Source organism: Peromyscus californicus, unplaced genomic scaffold (assembly GCF_007827085.1).
Source record: "Peromyscus californicus insignis strain IS unplaced genomic scaffold, ASM782708v3 Scaffold_6__1_contigs__length_162567912, whole genome shotgun sequence".
In the NCBI taxonomy this organism is placed as follows: Eukaryota; Metazoa; Chordata; class Mammalia; order Rodentia; family Cricetidae; genus Peromyscus; species Peromyscus californicus.
In genome coordinates this window covers 157,527,392-157,545,094 of record NW_026294584.1, presented here as the reverse complement: position 1 = coordinate 157,545,094, position 17,703 = coordinate 157,527,392, and the positions used below count along the sequence as shown (strand labels likewise).

General features: G+C 43.6%; 1 protein-coding gene across 4 annotated transcripts in view; it reads left to right on the top strand.

The window, feature by feature from the left end:
- Dnai7 (dynein axonemal intermediate chain 7) overlaps positions 1 to 17,703 on the top strand; it is a 48,904-nt gene that overhangs the window by 14,157 nt on the left and 17,044 nt on the right. For 3 of the 4 annotated variants that reach the window (XM_052721376.1, XM_052721377.1, XM_052721375.1), the window contains 4 exons: positions 4,167 to 4,304; positions 11,431 to 11,577; positions 13,903 to 14,006; positions 15,286 to 15,613. In XM_052721376.1, coding sequence (XP_052577336.1) covers positions 4,167 to 4,304; positions 11,431 to 11,577; positions 13,903 to 14,006; positions 15,286 to 15,613 — 717 coding nt within the window. The remainder of the gene's footprint in view (positions 1 to 4,166; positions 4,305 to 11,430; positions 11,578 to 13,902; positions 14,007 to 15,285; positions 15,614 to 17,703) is intronic. The other variant, XM_052721379.1, reaches the window with a different exon arrangement.

Sequence of the window (17,703 nt, the reverse complement as noted above, 5' to 3'; positions counted from 1 at the left end):
AGAGTAAAATTTACAGAAGCAAAAGAACAGGAAAAACCCAGAGACAAAATATAGACAGGTTAATGTAAGGAAAGCTGGCTAGAAGCTAAGCCAAGCTAAGGCTGGGCATTCATAAGTAAGAATAAGACTCTGTGTGTGATTTACTTGGGAGCTGGGTGGCAGACCCCCCAAAAAGACCCAAAACAACCAACAACAGAAGAGAAACATCTTCCACCTGCTCATGTTTTCAGATAAGTGAAAGGTTGAGTGGGATGCCTTGGGCAGCTGTGTTTGCTAAGTTTTATAATTAGAACTAGAGCCAGGCTCATGGTTTGCTGGAAAATCAGCAAACTGCTGGTGAGCACCTTGGCTCTGTGTGGAGTGGGAAAGATGGCCACTGCATCTGCTGGACTGCTCTGGATATGGAAGGGACCACACTGTGGTGAGGAGATGTGTTTCCAAAGATCCTAAGGCTGCTTATGCACACAGTGATGGAAGAAAGCTAGCAAGTTGCTGTCTCATGGATTTTATTAGAAATTAAGGTTACAGCTGGGAGGTGGTGTCACATGCCTTTAATCCCAGCAGAGGCAGTGGCAGGAGGATTTCTGAGTTCCAGGTCACCCTAGTCTACAGAGTGAGTTCCAGGACAGCCAAAGTTACACGTGTCTTGATAAATAAAAAAGAAAGAAATTAAGATTACAGAGTTAAACCTGATATAAGGTGATGAAATCAGAAACAACAAGTCCTTGTACAAGGAGGAGATATTTTGGGTACATGGCGCTAGAGGGAAAGAAAGGCCACAGAAAAGGGACTGTTCTCTTGGTCTAAAGTTGAATGGTTATTACTAAAAAGAGTGGAAAACTGCTGAAGGTTCTAGAATCTGGCTTTGTGTTAACTGTGAGACATTCCAGATAGAGTCCCTGAAGTCGGGCGCTGAGGTCCTTGTCTGTCATCCTAGCACAGGGACTGGGGCAAGAGGACCTTGAGTTCCAAGATACATACTAAGGCCTTGTCTCAAAACAACCAACCAAGAAAAATCACCATGGCCAACCCCAACATCTGAGAAAGGCATTCTAAGCTAATGAGGTTGTTTATTATGTTAAATTACATAGCAAGTATTGTCACATAAATCGTGACAAATCTTTGGGTTATATGACTGTCATTCATGCGCTCCAAGAATTACATGAACTTAATTGAAGTCTAAGTCCCGCTGTAATCCTACTAATACTACTCAAAATTCTAGTTCTCTTACGGTGTACACAGTAGAAGTGACTAAACTTTATCTACACATAGCTGCTTGGAAGTCAAGTACTTGCCTAGCATATATGAGCCCCAGGTTCTAACATCACAAAGAGGGGGCGAGGAGAGAGAATAAATATGAACCCAGCTTTCATGTGAGTGGAGTGATTATTGTAAAGAATTCCAATCAGATCTTTAATACTAGCCACGTTTGGGTTGGGTTTTATTATCTCCTCAAACAGTTAATTATTCTAGATTGACATGCTTCATCTTGAAGACACAAGGAAAGGACCACGACCAGCACAAAAATGTGTCTAAGTTTGAGATCACCATGTGTGTTGGTAACAATTCCTGGACCCCTCATGGAGCACCTGCTGCTCATGAGACAGCTGGTCCAATATTAGGCAGAGTAGGAATTTACTGATGACCGAAGGATGCTTTGATCTGCTTTCATGCTGGGGCGGCTATGTGCAGAGGCTGCTGGGATGTATAGTTTGATGAACTGGGATTAATCTCAACCACATTTCCTGTCTGTTCTGCTTAATGAGATGGAGAAACGAAACTATCTGGAAGAAAGTCAGTTCAGCATCATGTGGAACCGTATAGGGCATGGACCACTGCCTCTTCTTTTTAGAGCCGTTAAATCTTCTGTTGTCGAGAGTTCTGTATCGTAATCTCACAAGTTAGATGAAGTGACACAGATTCTTGAACGATACTGATGTGGGACAGTCCTAGGTTGCTGTTTATGGCCAGTCTTTGGTTTGTCAGGCCCACTGTCCTCCTGAGGGGCAGTACTGCGGGCGGCTGTCTCTGCTGCCTGACGCCCATCTGTCTTCACAAAGGCTTTTCCTTGGTTGCTGCTTTGGATGGGATGAGAGGCTTCTTGTGTGCTGCTGTTCTCATGAAGTTTCCATGCAGGGAGACTGATGTTGTAATATAATGAGAATGTTATTCTGAAGTGTCTCCATTATAGAGCGTTCCTGGAGGGATTCCTCGTGGCAGTGGGCTGTATTTTACTGATTTATTTATAATGGAAACATTTGAAGAAAGTGTTAAACACAGTGGCCCATCTCTGTCACCCTCAGTTTCCTGACAAAGATGAAGGATGGACAGCATTGTCACTTGCCTGCCTCACCAAAGATGCTATTGAGGTTGAAAAGGACTAACTCTGGCTTTGAAAGTAGCTTGGCTGTGGGTGAAGTGCTCCCCGAGAGCACCACATGCAGCAGGCAGGAACCATCAGTGCGGCAAAGATGACTCTTTAAGATTTAATTTTATGTGTATAACTATGTGTGTAGATAAGTGTCACATCCTTACTAGACCATAGTGGGGAGTATAAATAAGTTAAATAAGTATGACTTTGATACATATTGGAAACCAAAAGGTTCATGTGATTCACTTGGAAGCAAATCTGCAATCCCCCCTGAAGTATGCCTGTTTTGAGGAAATAATCCTGAATTAAAATATATAAGTGTAGGGGCTGGAGGACCGTTTGGTGGTTAGGAGCATTTGACCGTAATCATAAACTTGGAACCCAAAAGACCAGCATCCTCTGCAAGCACATGTAATCCCAGCTCAGAGAGGAAGAGGAGGAGACCAGAGGATCACTAGAGTTTGTGCGCTTCTAGCCTGTCCCAAACAGTGTGAGCCCTGGGTTCTGGTCACCACATGTGGACACAGACACAGACACAGACACAGACACACACACACACACACACACACACACACACACAAAGTAAATATTTAATAAATAAATAAAATATAAAAAATGTGTCAGGAAATTTAGTTTGATCAGATATCATAACTTTGGAACTGATGCAAGTGTTAGAAGTCCAGTGGGAAATGAAGCAGGAAACAGGAAATGATGTCTAGAGTTTAAAATCATGTGATGACATGCAAAGTTTACAGGGACAGCATGGTGAGAGGTGCCTAAAACATCAGAGGTACCTGTCAATCAGAGATAACCGGAGGAGGAGATCGAACAAGCCTCTACTTACAGGTAAACATGAATCAGACAGAAAACAAACTGCTCACATGACCTCAAAACAAACATGAAAGTAAATAGGATTTGTGCCCCACTGAACAATGGAGGTTGGAAATTATTTAGATGACAAGGAATCTAATGGGCTGGGTGTGTGGCACTCCTTTATTACCGCTTTAGGGGGAACTGTGTGAGTTCAAGGCCAGTTTGGTCTACATGGGGAGCTCTGTGCCATCCAGGACTACAGAGTGAGAAGTGAGTGTGTGTGGAGGGGACGGAGGACCTGGCTGTTGTAGTAGTTGGTTTCTTTGGTTGGTTATATATTTTATATCAAGTTACTGGTAAACATCATCCATTGTGTTTTGTGTAAATTGTGATTATTAGGTTGAGGCTTTGGACTTCCAAAAAGGCAATTTAGGGACTGGTGAGATGCTCAGTGGATAAATAAGCTTGCCACCAAGCCTGATGACTGGGTTCTGTCCCTAGGACCCACATGACTGAAGGAGTGATAACTGGCTCCTGCAGGTTGTCCTCTGACCTCCACATGCACACATGGTGGTGTATGCATGTTCCCCTCCCCCAATGAAAACCGCCTTTGTTTGTTTTGTTTTTTGAGACAGGGCCTCTCTTGTGTAGCCCTTTCTGTCTTGGAACTCAGTGTAGACCAGGCTAGATCTGCCTGCTTCTGAGTGCTGTGCTACCCCCAGCTGGCTAAAATCCCAGTTTTTGTTTTTTGTTTTTTGTTTTTGAGACAGGGTTTCCCTGACTAGCTTTGCACCTTTCCTGGAACTCACTTCGTAGCCCAGGCTGGCCTCGAACTCGCAGAGATCCGCCTGCCTCTGCCTCCCGAGTGCTGGGATTAAAGGCATGCACCACCACTGCCCAGCAAAAAACCCAGTTTTCAAAAGTTGATTTCCTCTTTGGTTGTATCTTCATGAGTGTGACCCTCACACATTTGTGTCCCCAGTGGAAGCACTACATCCAGTGTGATGGGAGCCCTGATCCTTCGATTGCCCAGGAAATGAACACTTTCATTAGCCTGTGGGAAGAGGAGACGAATGAGACCTTCGAGCAAGTGATTGAGAAAAGCAAACTGGTGCTGTCTGTAAGTATGCCAGGCTGTCAGCTCCAAACCAGTCCACATGGCTACTCCTAAGCCATGCATTCTCTCACAGTCCACCTCCCAAAGCAAGACATAAACACAGCATTTACCACTCCATCTCACAGAGGCAAGCCATGAAATCGTTTGAGTTTATATGGCTGGTCTGGAGGCCCTGGGGTCTTTAATTCCCACCTGACATCTGTTGCTGTGGTTTGGATGGTAAATGCTCCCCAAAGGCCCGCGGTGCTCGCTAGTGAGTTGCTAGGATGTTCAGGAGTGGGCTCTAGAGGAAGGAAGTGAATTCACTGGAGTGTGTGCTTGAAGAGATGTTGGGGTCCTCCCAGGCTTGGCGCTCCTCTCCTCCCACCACACACCCCATTACCTTTTTAATGTATGGGCTAATGGCTCCCCCATTACCTTTTTAATGTATGGGCTAATGCCCCCCATTACCTTTTTAATGTATGGGCTAATGGCTCCCCCATTACCTTTTTAATGTATGGGCTAATGGCTCCCCCATTACCTTTTTAATATATGGGCTAATGGCTCCCCCATTACCTTTTTAATATATGGGCTAATGGCTCCCCCATTACCTTTTTAATGTATGGGCTAATGGCTCCCCCACCATTACCTTTTTAATATATGGGCTAATGCCCCCCCACCATTACCTTTTTAATGTATGGGCTAATGCCCCCCCACCATTACCTTTTTAATGTATGGGCTAATGGTTCCCCCATTACCTTTTTAATGTATGGGCTAATGGCTCCCCCATTACCTTTTTAATATATGGGCTAATGGCTCCCCCATTACCTTTTTAATGTATGGGCTAATGCCCCCCCATTACCTTTTTAATGTATGGGCTAATGGCTCCCCCCCACCATTACCTTTTTAATGTATGGGCTAATGGCTCCCCCATTACCTTTTTAATGTATGGGCTAATGCCCCCCCACCATTACCTTTTTAATGTATGGGCTAATGGCTCCCCCATTACCTTTTTAATGTATGGGCTAATGCCCCCCCACCATTACCTTTTTAATGTATGGGCTAATGGCTCCCCCACCATTACCTTTTTAATGTATGGGCTAATGGCTCCCCCCCATTACCTTTTTAATGTATGGGCTAATGGTTCCCCCATTACCTTTTTAATGTATGGGCTAATGGCTCCCCCATTACCTTTTTAATGTATGGGCTAATGGCTCCCCCATTACCTTTTTAATATATGGGCTAATGGCTCCCCCATTACCTTTTTAATGTATGGGCTAATGGCTCCCCCCCATTACCTTTTTAATGTATGGGCTAATGCCCCCCCATTACCTTTTTAATGTATGGGCTAATGGCTCCCCCCCATTACCTTTTTAATGTATGGGCTAATGCCCCCCCATTACCTTTTTAATGTATGGGCTAATGGCTCCCCCCCATTACCTTTTTAATATATGGGCTAATGGCTCCCCCCCATTACCTTTTTAATGTATGGGCTAATGGCTCCCCCCCCATTACCTTTTTAATGTATGGGCTAATGGCTCCCCCCCATTACCTTTTTAATATATGGGCTAATGGCTCCCCCCCATTACCTTTTTAATGTATGGGCTAATGGCTCCCCCCCATTACCTTTTTAATGTATGGGCTAATGGCTCCCCCATTACCTTTTTAATGTATGGGCTAATGGCTCCCCCCCATTACCTTTTTAATGTATGGGCTAATGCCCCCACACCATTACCTTTTTAATGTATGGGCTAATGGCTCCCCCACCATTACCTTTTTAATGTATGGGCTAATGGCTCCCCCCCATTACCTTTTTAATGTATGGGCTAATGGTTCCCCCATTACCTTTTTAATGTATGGGCTAATGGCTCCCCCATTACCTTTTTAATGTATGGGCTAATGGCTCCCCCATTACCTTTTTAATATATGGGCTAATGGCTCCCCCATTACCTTTTTAATGTATGGGCTAATGGCTCCCCCCCATTACCTTTTTAATGTATGGGCTAATGCCCCCCCATTACCTTTTTAATGTATGGGCTAATGGCTCCCCCATTACCTTTTTAATGTATGGGCTAATGGTTCCCCCCCATTACCTTTTTAATGTATGGGCTAATGCCCCCCCCACCATTACCTTTTTAATGTATGGGCTAATGGCTCCCCCCCACCATTACCTTTTTAATATATGGGCTAATGCCCCCCCCCACCATTACCTTTTTAATGTATGGGCTAATGGCTCCCCCCCATTACCTTTTTAATGTATGGGCTAATGGCTCCCCCATTACCTTTTTAATGTATGGGCTAATGCCCCCCCATTACCTTTTTAATGTATGGGCTAATGGCTCCCCCCCATTACCTTTTTAATATATGGGCTAATGCCCCCCCACCATTACCTTTTTAATATATGGGCTAATGCCCCCCCATTACCTTTTTAATGTATGGGCTAATGCCCCCACACCATTACCTTTTTAATGTATGGGCTAATGGCTCCCCCCCATTACCTTTTTAATGTATGGGCTAATGCCCCCCACCATTACCTTTTTAATGTATGGGCTAATGCCCCCCCCACCATTACCTTTTTAATGTATGGGCTAATGGCTCCCCCCCATTACCTTTTTAATGTATGGGCTAATGCCCCCCCATTACCTTTTTAATGTATGGGCTAATGGCTCCCCCCCATTACCTTTTTAATGTATGGGCTAATGGCTCCCCCATTACCTTTTTAATGTATGGGCTAATGGTTCCCCCCCATTACCTTTTTAATGTATGGGCTAATGCCCCCCCCACCATTACCTTTTTAATGTATGGGCTAATGGCTCCCCCCCACCATTACCTTTTTAATATATGAGCTAATGCCCCCCCCACCATTACCTTTTTAATGTATGGGCTAATGGCTCCCCCCCACCATTACCTTTTTAGTGTATGGGCTAATGCCCCCCCCCACCAATACCTTTTTAATATATGGGCTAATGCCCCCCATTACCTTTTTAATGTATGGGCTAATGCCCCCCCACCATTACCTTTTTAATGTATGGGCTAATGGCTCCCCCCCATTACCTTTTTAATGTATGGGCTAATGCCCCCCCACCATTACCTTTTTAATGTATGGGCTAATGCCCCCCCCACCATTACCTTTTTAATGTATGGGCTAATGGCTCCCCCATTACCTTTTTAATATATGGGCTAATGGCTCCCCCATTACCTTTTTAATGTATGGGCTAATGGCTCCCCCACCATTACCTTTTTAATGTATGGGCTAATGGCTCCCCCCCATTACCTTTTTAATATATGGGCTAATGGCTCCCCCCCATTACCTTTTTAATATATGGGCTAATGGCTCCCCCATTACCTTTTTAATGTATGGGCTAATGGCTCCCCCACCATTACCTTTTTAATGTATGGGCTAATGCCCCCCCCACCATTACCTTTTTAATGTATGGGCTAATGGCTACCCTATGGTGGTTTTATTCACGTTATTGTGCCTTGTTCAGATTTACCCTCTTAGTGAAGGTTGTAGCATGAATCTTAGAGAGTCTTATTAATAAAATCAAACCCGGGGCCAGTTATTGGGGTGAAATGCTGGATGGTCAGAGAGACAGAATAAGCCACAGCTAACCTCACCTGGCCAACTTCTCAGCTGGTCTTGTTTCCTCAGACTGGAAGCCTCTGTGTCCTCATATCCGAATGGCTCTCAGCTGAACTGTGCTGCTAGAAGCCTGAAAGCTTAACCAGCCAAATGCTTCTAGTTCCTGGTCCTCACGCCTCATATATCTTTCTGCCTTCTGCCATCACTCCCTGGGATTAAAGGCTGGCTTTCTGGGATTTAAGGCGTGAGTCACCATGCCTGGCTATTTCCAATGTGACCTTGAACTCATAGAGATCCAGAGGGATTTCTATCTCTGGAATGCTAGGATTAAAGGTGTGAATGCCACCATTTTCTAGCCTTTGTATCTAGTGGCTGTTCTGTCTCTGACCCCAGATAAGTTTATTAGGGTGCACAATATTTTGGGGAACACAATACCACCACATTTCCCCTTTTTTGTCTAAAATTTTAAAAAAGCTTATAACTAATACAAGAAAAATTATGTCCAATAAGTATATACAATATACACAGTCAAGATTACATTAACAATGTCTAATCCATTAACATTTGACAGATTCAGACAAAAAAGTCCATTAGTATATAACAATGTCCAGTTCAGTAACATTTGACAAATTCAGACAAAAAATTTTCATTACTTATCTTATTTAAAACAAGTAATTCCTTTTTAAAAGTATTTTTTCTTTTCATAATAGATTCAGTAATCTACCTTTTGTCATTTTTATATCTTCCTCTTTTTCTTTTTAGTGTAGATTCAGTGATGTACCCATTTATCCTATTATTCTTTATCTTTTTTCTCAGAATAGATTCAGTGATCTATCTCATATCTATATTCTTTTCTCTTTCTACTGCTGTGTTTAAAATCATGATTGAAAGCAACTTGGCAAGAAAAGGGTCTATTTCCTCTTAAAACTCCCTATCACTGTCCGTTGTTGAGGGAAGTCAGGATAAGAACCCAAGGCAGGAACCTGAGGCAGGAACTGAAGCAATGGCCATGGAGGAATACTGCTTGATGACTTGCTCCTCATGGCTTGCTCATTCTGCTTTCTTAGACATCCCAGAATCACCTGCCTAGAGGTGGTACCACCCTCAGTGAGCTGGGCTCTACCACACCAATCATTAGCCAAGAAAATGCCCTACAGACTTTCCTGCAGGCAATCTGATGGAGGCATTTTCTCAGTCTTTTCCCTGGTAAATCTAGCTTGTGTCAAGTTACAAAAACCAGGACATTTTATTTCCATTTTAAATTGTTGTGTACGATGTGCATGCTCACCTGTGTGAGTCAGGGTATACACATATCACTGCATGTGTACATTCAGGGGACAACCTTGGGTGTCAACCCTCACCTTCTAACTTGTATGAGGTGGTATGTCTTGTGGTTTGCCACTGAGTGCACCAGGATAACTGTCCCATGAATATGGTGATACTTTATTTGTACTGAAATGTGACTTGTATGTTAATAAATAAAGTTGCCCGGGGGCCAGAGCTATTAGCAAGCCATAGCGAAAGCTGGGCAGTGGTGGTGCCCACCTTTAATCCTAGCACTTGGTAGGCAGAGCTAGGTAGATCTCTGTGTGTTCAAGGATACAGCCAGCATTGGAGACACATGCCTTTAATCTCAATACCAACCATAGAAGACCTGGAGGTCTGTACAGACAGGCAGTGACTAGGAGGTCATGTGGTTGGGTTTACAACCAATGAGAAGGCAGAACAGAAACTCTATAAAAAAAGACAGACACAGGAAGTAGCTCTCTTTCGGAGAGGTACAGTGACAGTGAAGGGTAAGGAGGTTTTTAGCTCTTAGCTATTGCTCTGACCTCTTGGCTTTCATCTCTGTATTGGCTCTGTGTTTCTTATTTAATAAGACGGTTGGTTACATCTACAGAAGGTGAAAATGGAACAGTATCCTAACTTCTGTGTCTGCACATAGGATGCATGGACTCATCTAAGAAAAACACTGAGAAAAAAATTAGTAACTATATTGTTTCATTAAAGAAATAGGTGAGATCCATTAGGCAATAGAAGACTCTGGAAGCCATTGGAATCCCAGATGGATACTGTACTATCTATCCATGAATCCCTAGTGGCTCGCACTCCTTTAGAGGCCATCACAACCTAAAAACCGTGATAAGAATGAAATGGACTAGTGTGGCTGGGAACCTCAAACTATGAACGATAGGAGCAAATACATCTGTAGAAGGTCAGGAAATATGTTTTGATCATTTTTAGCTTATACATATGCATTGAGACTTCTTAATCACAAAGAAATCAGAAGTCACATTGAAAGACTGTGAGCATACAGCAGCGTGCTGGATGGAAAGATAAAGAGCAGCTGACCTGGGGTGGAGGAGGGTGGGCTGGTATCTGGGCAGGAATATCTGAAGCCAGTACAGTGTAGGAGTGAGATGATATTTAAAGAAGCAGTGTTGACAGTCACCCAGAACTGAAAGATAGGAATCCTCTAATGCATGGAGCTCAGTAAATTCTAAGAAAAGATAAAGACTTAGAACATTCTGACACTCCACACACCTAATACATATGAGAACCCCCTCACACATGCACCAAATACATACAGAACTGCACACATACCTAATGCATGTAGAACCTCCCATATATCCAGTATGTATGAACCCCCACACACACACCATATGTATATAGAACACATACACACCCCAACTAATTTTCTACCTCTTGACACCAACGGGGTGTCTGCAGTTGAATTTTGACACTAACTGCCCAGAGATAGCATAGTTCCCTGTGTTAAGGGTTTGATTCACTAGCCTATGCATGCCTTCCAGCCATCCCCAAGGTTACTTCTACTTCTGAACAACCAAGTCTAAATAGGGCTCCCCTAACTCTCTTGGATGAGGTACTTTATTATAATGGCTCACCAAACATAGAAAACTGGTACTTATATCTGGTATAAATAGCTAGATGAAGAAGTGCACAGGGCACAGTATGTGGGGAAGGTTGAAATGATTTCATGAGTTCTCTGGGTGTTTTGCATGCTTAGCAGCTTGATGTGTTCACCAACTGGGAGGTTCTCTGAATCCCACCATTAAGGGGGTTTAAGGAGGTATCACGATGTCAGCAGGGTGAAATCACTCCTCAGGGCTGAGGGTGCAGTGAACACCTCCACCCCAATATCACCTACTCACTCAGTGTTCACCTACCCTCCGGAGAGTCACCACACTGGCATAAACTCAAATGCAGCTGAAGTTGGGTCATTATGAAAAACAAACCAGTTTCTTCTTCCCCAGCACTGAGGAAAATCCACAGTCTTGTTCAGTGACAACAATCCAAGAAGATGGCTTGAGACGCCATCATTTGGTCTTCGGTGGTGGCGAACAGCATTCTTCTCTGAGTTGGTTACTGAGAGCTTTGTGCCCACGGGGTTGGAAACGCTCAAGGGAATTCTTTGGAAGAAATGTTTTCTTTCTCTGTGATCTTAAATTACAGAAGTTGGGGAAGGATTTCTCTCATTGATCTGAAAGTGATGGGCCATCCCCTTTCCATGTCCCTTTGACATGGAAAATATTCTTTATATTTCAGTTGATTGAGAAGCTGAAGTTAATTTTACTGGAAACTCCATCGTGTGATCTGGAAAGCAGGACCATCGTGCAGCATCAAGGGTCGATTCTGCGCCTGCAGGAGCTCCTCAGTCAGAAGGTGGACGTGGCCACAGAACTGCTTCTCCGAGTACGGGTAGTATTTCTCTTACAGCACTAACTTTAACAGGCTGTAGTGTCTTACTGTGTGTTATAGTCTGCTAATATTTCTAAAAACCTTAAAATATTCCAGGACAAATCAATAAAATGAAGGACCTGTGATGATGTGATTTAACAGCTGTTAACAATTCATTTTCTAAAGAGTCAAAACATTATTAGCCAAAAGCTCATTTTCCTTATATTTGCCAAAGTTTACTGAATTCATTATGAAAAAAACTTTACCAAGTAATATATCTACCATAGGTAAACTAGTTAATAGAGATTACACCTAATTTTCATTTTGAAAGTCCTGTATAAACATGAAATTAAAAGAACAGTACTATGAGTCCCCATATGTGCCCTATGTGAACTATGAATTTTCAATTAATTTAGCTAATTTATGGATAAAAATAAAAATGTAAATGTTTCACATTTTTTCTCTTCTCTCCTTCGTTCCATTCAGAAGTTTGTGTGTTATACATTTCTTCCCCAAATATCTCAGCAATAATGTTATGATCCCTTCATAAAACGCATCATTTTGTAATTCTAATATCTGGTCAACAGTCTAAATTTCCCATAGATGTTTTATAAGTTTTAATTCTGTTGCATTTTTGAAGAATCATCAAAGACCATCAGTCTGCAGGTGTACACTACAGAATCATCAGAACACAGTCTACAGGCCTACACTACAGAATCATCAGAACACAGTCTGCAGGTGTACACTACAGAATCATCAGAACAGTCTGCAGGTGTACACTACAGAATCATCAGAACAGTCTGCAGGTGTACACTACAGAATCATCAGAACACAGTCTGTAGGTGTACACTACAGAATCATCAGAACACAGTCTCCAGGTGTATACTACAGAATCATCAGAACAGTCTGCAGACCTACACTACAGAATCACCAGAACACAGTCTGCAGCCCTACACTATAGAATCATCAGAACACAGTCTGCAGGTGTACACTACAGAATCATCAGAACACAGTCTACAAGCCTACACTACAGAATCATCAGAACACAGTCTGCAGGTGTACACTACAGAATCATCAGAACACAGTCTGCAGGTGTACACTACAGAATCATCAGAACACAGTCTGTAGGTGTACACTACAGAATCATCATCATCAGAACACAGTCTGCAGGTGTACACTACAGAATCATCAGAACAGTCTGCAGGTGTACACTACAGAATCATCAGAACAGTCTGCAGACCTACACTACAGAATCATCAGAACACAGTCTGTAGGTGTACACTACAGAATCATCAAAACACAGTCTGCAGCCCTACACTACAGAATCATCAGAACACAGTCTGCAGGTGTATACTACAGAATCATCAGAACAGTCTGCAGACCTACACTACAGAATCACCAGAACACAGTCTACAGGCCTACACTACAGAATCATCAGAACAGTCTGCAGACCTACACTACAGAATCATCAGAACAGTCTGCAGCCCTACACTACAGAATCATCAGAACACAGTTTGCAGGTGTACACTACAGAATCATCAGAACACAGTCTGCAGGTGTATACTACAGAATCATCAGAACAGTCTGCAGACCTACACTACAGAATCATCAGAACGCAGTCTGCAGGCCTACATTACAGAACCATCAGAACACTACAAAATCATACAGCGGTTTTAGGCATTTTGTCTTTTGGTTCTTTTGATTTAGAAGAGTCCTTGGACAGCCTTGCTGGGATGTGGTCTGAGTTTAAATAGTTCTACAGATAGAATTGAGCTGACCCTTGCTGTAGTATGCATGTCACATTCTTGCATCTACTGTGCGTATTGTAGGACAAATGGAGTAAGGATTGGGTAGGGTTATTAGTGACTAAGATGTTTACTGTAAGAGAAAGCAGACATAGTATCTTTTCATCTTATATTATGCATTGTAACATTACATTTGAAATAGAGATATGGTACAAGCCAGATCTTAGTGCATCAAAGGGAACCAGAGAACCTGGTGATGCTTTACAGTGGTAGGGCTAGTCTAGCTAGCCAGCTCCCTCTAAGCATTCCTATCCCTGTCTTACCAGGCTGACATTACAGGAAGCCACCAGACATCTACAGAGGTCCTGGGGACCCAAACTTTGGTCCTCACATATGGCAGTCACTTTAACCACTGAAGCTATCCCCTTGGGCTCTGAATTATTTTTTTCCAGAAAAATTCTTTGCTATTTTGACTTAAATTTACTTTTATCCAGATTATTCTTGTAATAATACAAGGAACCCAGGATACCAGTGACTGTGTGACTATCCTAAGCTGTATGACTGTGAGAGGCTCTTCTATGTTTTTCTCTTACAGGAGGCTAGTACCTTAGCAGATCTGGACAGCGGGAACATGGAAAAAATCATTCAAGATGAGAATGTTACCCTGTATGTGTGGGCAAACCTAAAAAAGAATCCCAGGTACTCCCCCTAACACTTTCCCAGAGACACAGGTGTTTAGTAGGTTGGCTTGAAGTTTAAACATCAATTTCTATAGGTCCATTGTATCTATAGGTCATTATATCCCAGTGTCTAGTACAGATAGGCACAGTGAATATGGTGTCTTCCCGTGCTGGTCACATGAGTGGTGTACATGTATACATGTAGAAAAGATACTCGTGTGCATAAATAAATAAATACGCCATTTTTAAAGAAGTTAAGAGCCCTCTTTCCACCATCCCCTGCCAAAGCTGGCCTTGAACTGGTGATCCTCCTGTCTCAGCTTCCCCAGTGCTGGGATTGCAGGTGTGCGACATCAGGTCTGGCTCTGAGCTCCATTTTTGATGTTTCATAAAAGGAAGAAACAAAATATTTCCCAAGTTGCATTTTCTACCAGACGCTGTGATTTCTATAAACTTCAAGACATGTCAGCCTTTTTGTTGTTGAGAATGATACACACAGAATCGTAAAGGAAATTTGTCTGTAGGAGAGGGGATGATGGCATGCTTTCCTGCATGAGATGGCATGCTTTCCTGCATGAGATGGCATGCTTTCCTGCGTGAGATGGCATGCTTTCCTGCGTGAGATGGCATGCTTTCCTGCATGAGATGGCATGCTTTCCTGCGTGAGATAGCAGTAAGGAATAATGGGGACAGTAAGGTTCGGCTTTATTCTGATAATGACAGGAAAGGATTGCAAGGATTAGTTCAGTGCTAGACTGGCTGAATCCTCAGCTGTAAAAGTATGGCAGGCGCTGAGAGAAGTCTGGAGTGGGGTGTGTTTGGAGAGTCATCAGTGAAAAACCCATGTTTTCTGTGTCATGGAGTTGTCTGAGCATAAAGTATGTTCACACATACGAAAGGGTCATTTGTTTACACATATGGAAGGGTCATTCAGAGCCTCTTAGAGTTCATTCTGGGAGGCCTCTTCCTCCTCACCAGGAAAACCAAAGTTCACACTGACACCTGGTAAGGCGAGCAGTGATAGAAGCCATAGGTGATCAGATTTAGAGAGACAGAGGAGACTGGGTAGGGCACCGAGAGGCTCTGGGGAAATAGAAGTTGCTGCTGGAGAGAAGGTGTTGGATTGGAACCCAAGAGAGTGTTCTGAGAAACACCGGGTCCCAGTGCTGCAGATAAAGCGAGTATGCACAGGACACAGAAGCAGGGGGGCATTAAAACTGACACCCGCAAAGGTGCGGTGTGACACCCAGACCTTCCCGGGACTCATCCTCCTCGTTTCTATCAATTAATTGTGGCAGGTATCGAAGTGTGAAATTCGCTAAAACACAAGTTGGATTTGAAATCCCAAGGATACTAGCTACAAGTGATGTTGCTCTTCGGCTCCTACACACACGCTATGATCATGTCAGCCCCCTATACCCCAACACCATCACTAAGGAAGACCATGCTCCCATGGCGGTGAAGCATTTCAAAGAAGAGTGTACAGAAAAGGCCGTCACTGAGGAAAAGGTCTTTGCTGAGGAAGACACCGCCAACCAAGCTGCCGAGTCACAGTCTAGACAAGAAACAGAGCTCAGCTTGGTCCAAGAGGAAGAGCCCAACTCTGAGGCGCTAGAGAACGTTGATGTACGAAGGGTTGGGTGCTGTCTATCTGTCTGAGGTGGTATCTCATAACACATTCCAGGCCAGATAGTCCAAACTTATAGCAGTCCCCCTGCCTCAGCCTCTCAAGTGCTGAGGTTTCTGGCATGAGACACTTAGCTCAGGTGGACATGCTCTAAACGGATTTTGTGTATTTTTTTGCTCTGTGCAGGGAGCAGTAGCAGGTCCCTGAAGGCATTCTCAAGATTCTTCCTGAACAAATAGAAACTGTTTAGAACCCCTTTCTTGCCCGGACCCTGGTTTCCAATGTGTCTTTCTCTTCTCCGTCCACAGTCGGTGCCTGCAGAAGCAGCTGCTTCAGCATCCCGGGGCTGCATTCTCATGTCCCGTTGGCTGCTGCAAAGCTGTGAGGCTGGGGTGCGGGGTGCTTGTCCATGGCCACTCCTTCCAGGCGGCCTACTCTTGAGTAGAACTGACAGCAAATGCTTGTGCACCCTGGAAGAGTTCACATCTTCTGCCATTTCCCCAGGATTTGGCTTTTGAAGACTTGTTGTTTGTGAGACATGGTCTCACTATGTAGCCCTGGCTGTCCTGGAACTCACTCTGTAGACCAGCCTGGCTTCAAACTCACAGAGATCTGCCTGCCTCTGCCTCCCGAGTGCTGGGGTTAAAGGCATGCATCACCAGGCAGGGTCGACTGATTATCTTGAGATACAGCACGTCTGGAGGTCCTGTCACCTCTGGTGTACTATTTGAGCAATTGAATAACCACAGGCCTGGGGCTGGTAAGAGGTTCAGCAGGGAAGGTATCTGCTACGAAAACATGAAAACATCAGAGTGTGGCCACACATGCACATGTAACCCCAGCATTGTGGGAGAACAGAGATAGGATCCACAGGGCTTGCTGGCCACCACCCAAGGTTAGTGGGAGACCCTGTCTCTAGGAAATAAGGCAGAGATTGGTATCAGGACAGCCAGTGTCCCCCACTACCCTGAGTACACACACACACACACACACACACACACACACACACACACACACTATTTACACACAAATGTAAAATTCTAAAACTTTGATTATTTGATATTCTAAGAACATGTTGAAAAATCCTGTTTGAAATACAGCAATTGTATCAAGAAGTTTTAAAGACTCTGGAAACTAAAGCAATGTAAAGTGGATGTGAGTTGACTCTCAGATAGTTAGTTGTGTTTTGTGTGTGGTTGTAACAGGAGAGTTAAAAAGGCCTGAAGGGAAGAGAACCAGAAAACAGGGCAGGCTGCTACAGGAATGAGAAATAACCGATTTTTCCCCCATCCTCAAAAATCTGTCAGTTCTCAGGAGGCAGAGGCAGGTGGATCATTGTGAGACCACGACCATTCTGGTCTATATAGTAAGACTGTCTAAAAAACAAGCCGATAGAAAAGTTTAAGACAGAAATGACTTTGTTTGGTTTCAGTTCAGTTCTGTGGATAGTAGCTTTCTTGGGGTTCAGTACTTCTGCTCACTTTTCCCTCCCAGGGCGAGTAAAGATTGTACCCCAACCCCTGCAGGTCAGGCGTGGCAGCCTGATTTGCTTTGACTGTAAGACAGGAAGCAGTATGTGTGGGTGGGAGGGTGTGGGAAATTGTCTCTGAACCAACACCATTTCAGTGTGAATGAAAATTGAAAAGAGAAAGACATGAGGTTGACTTACAGGTGGCAGTGGTTGCAGTCGTGAGGTCATAAAAATCGAGAGCAAATGAGCGGTTTTTCTGAGTCTCTAGAGCAGTGGTTCGCAACCTTCCTAACGCTGCGACCCTCTAATACAGTTCCTCACATTGTGGGGACCCCACATAAAACTATTTCGTCACTACTTCCTAACTGTAATTTTGCTGTTATGAATTGTAATGTAAATATCTGATATGTGACCCCTGTGAATGGGTGTTCAACCCCCAAGGGGGTCGTGACCTATGGGTTGAGATTCACTGCTCAAGAAGTTCCTGGACTGTCAGTGTTAGATAATATTTCACTCTGCATCCAGTGGCTTGACCATAGTTAATAACTGATATGAGTCTACCAGTATCTTACATAGCAATTATATTAACTTAAAAACTGCAAAACAATAATTAGAAAC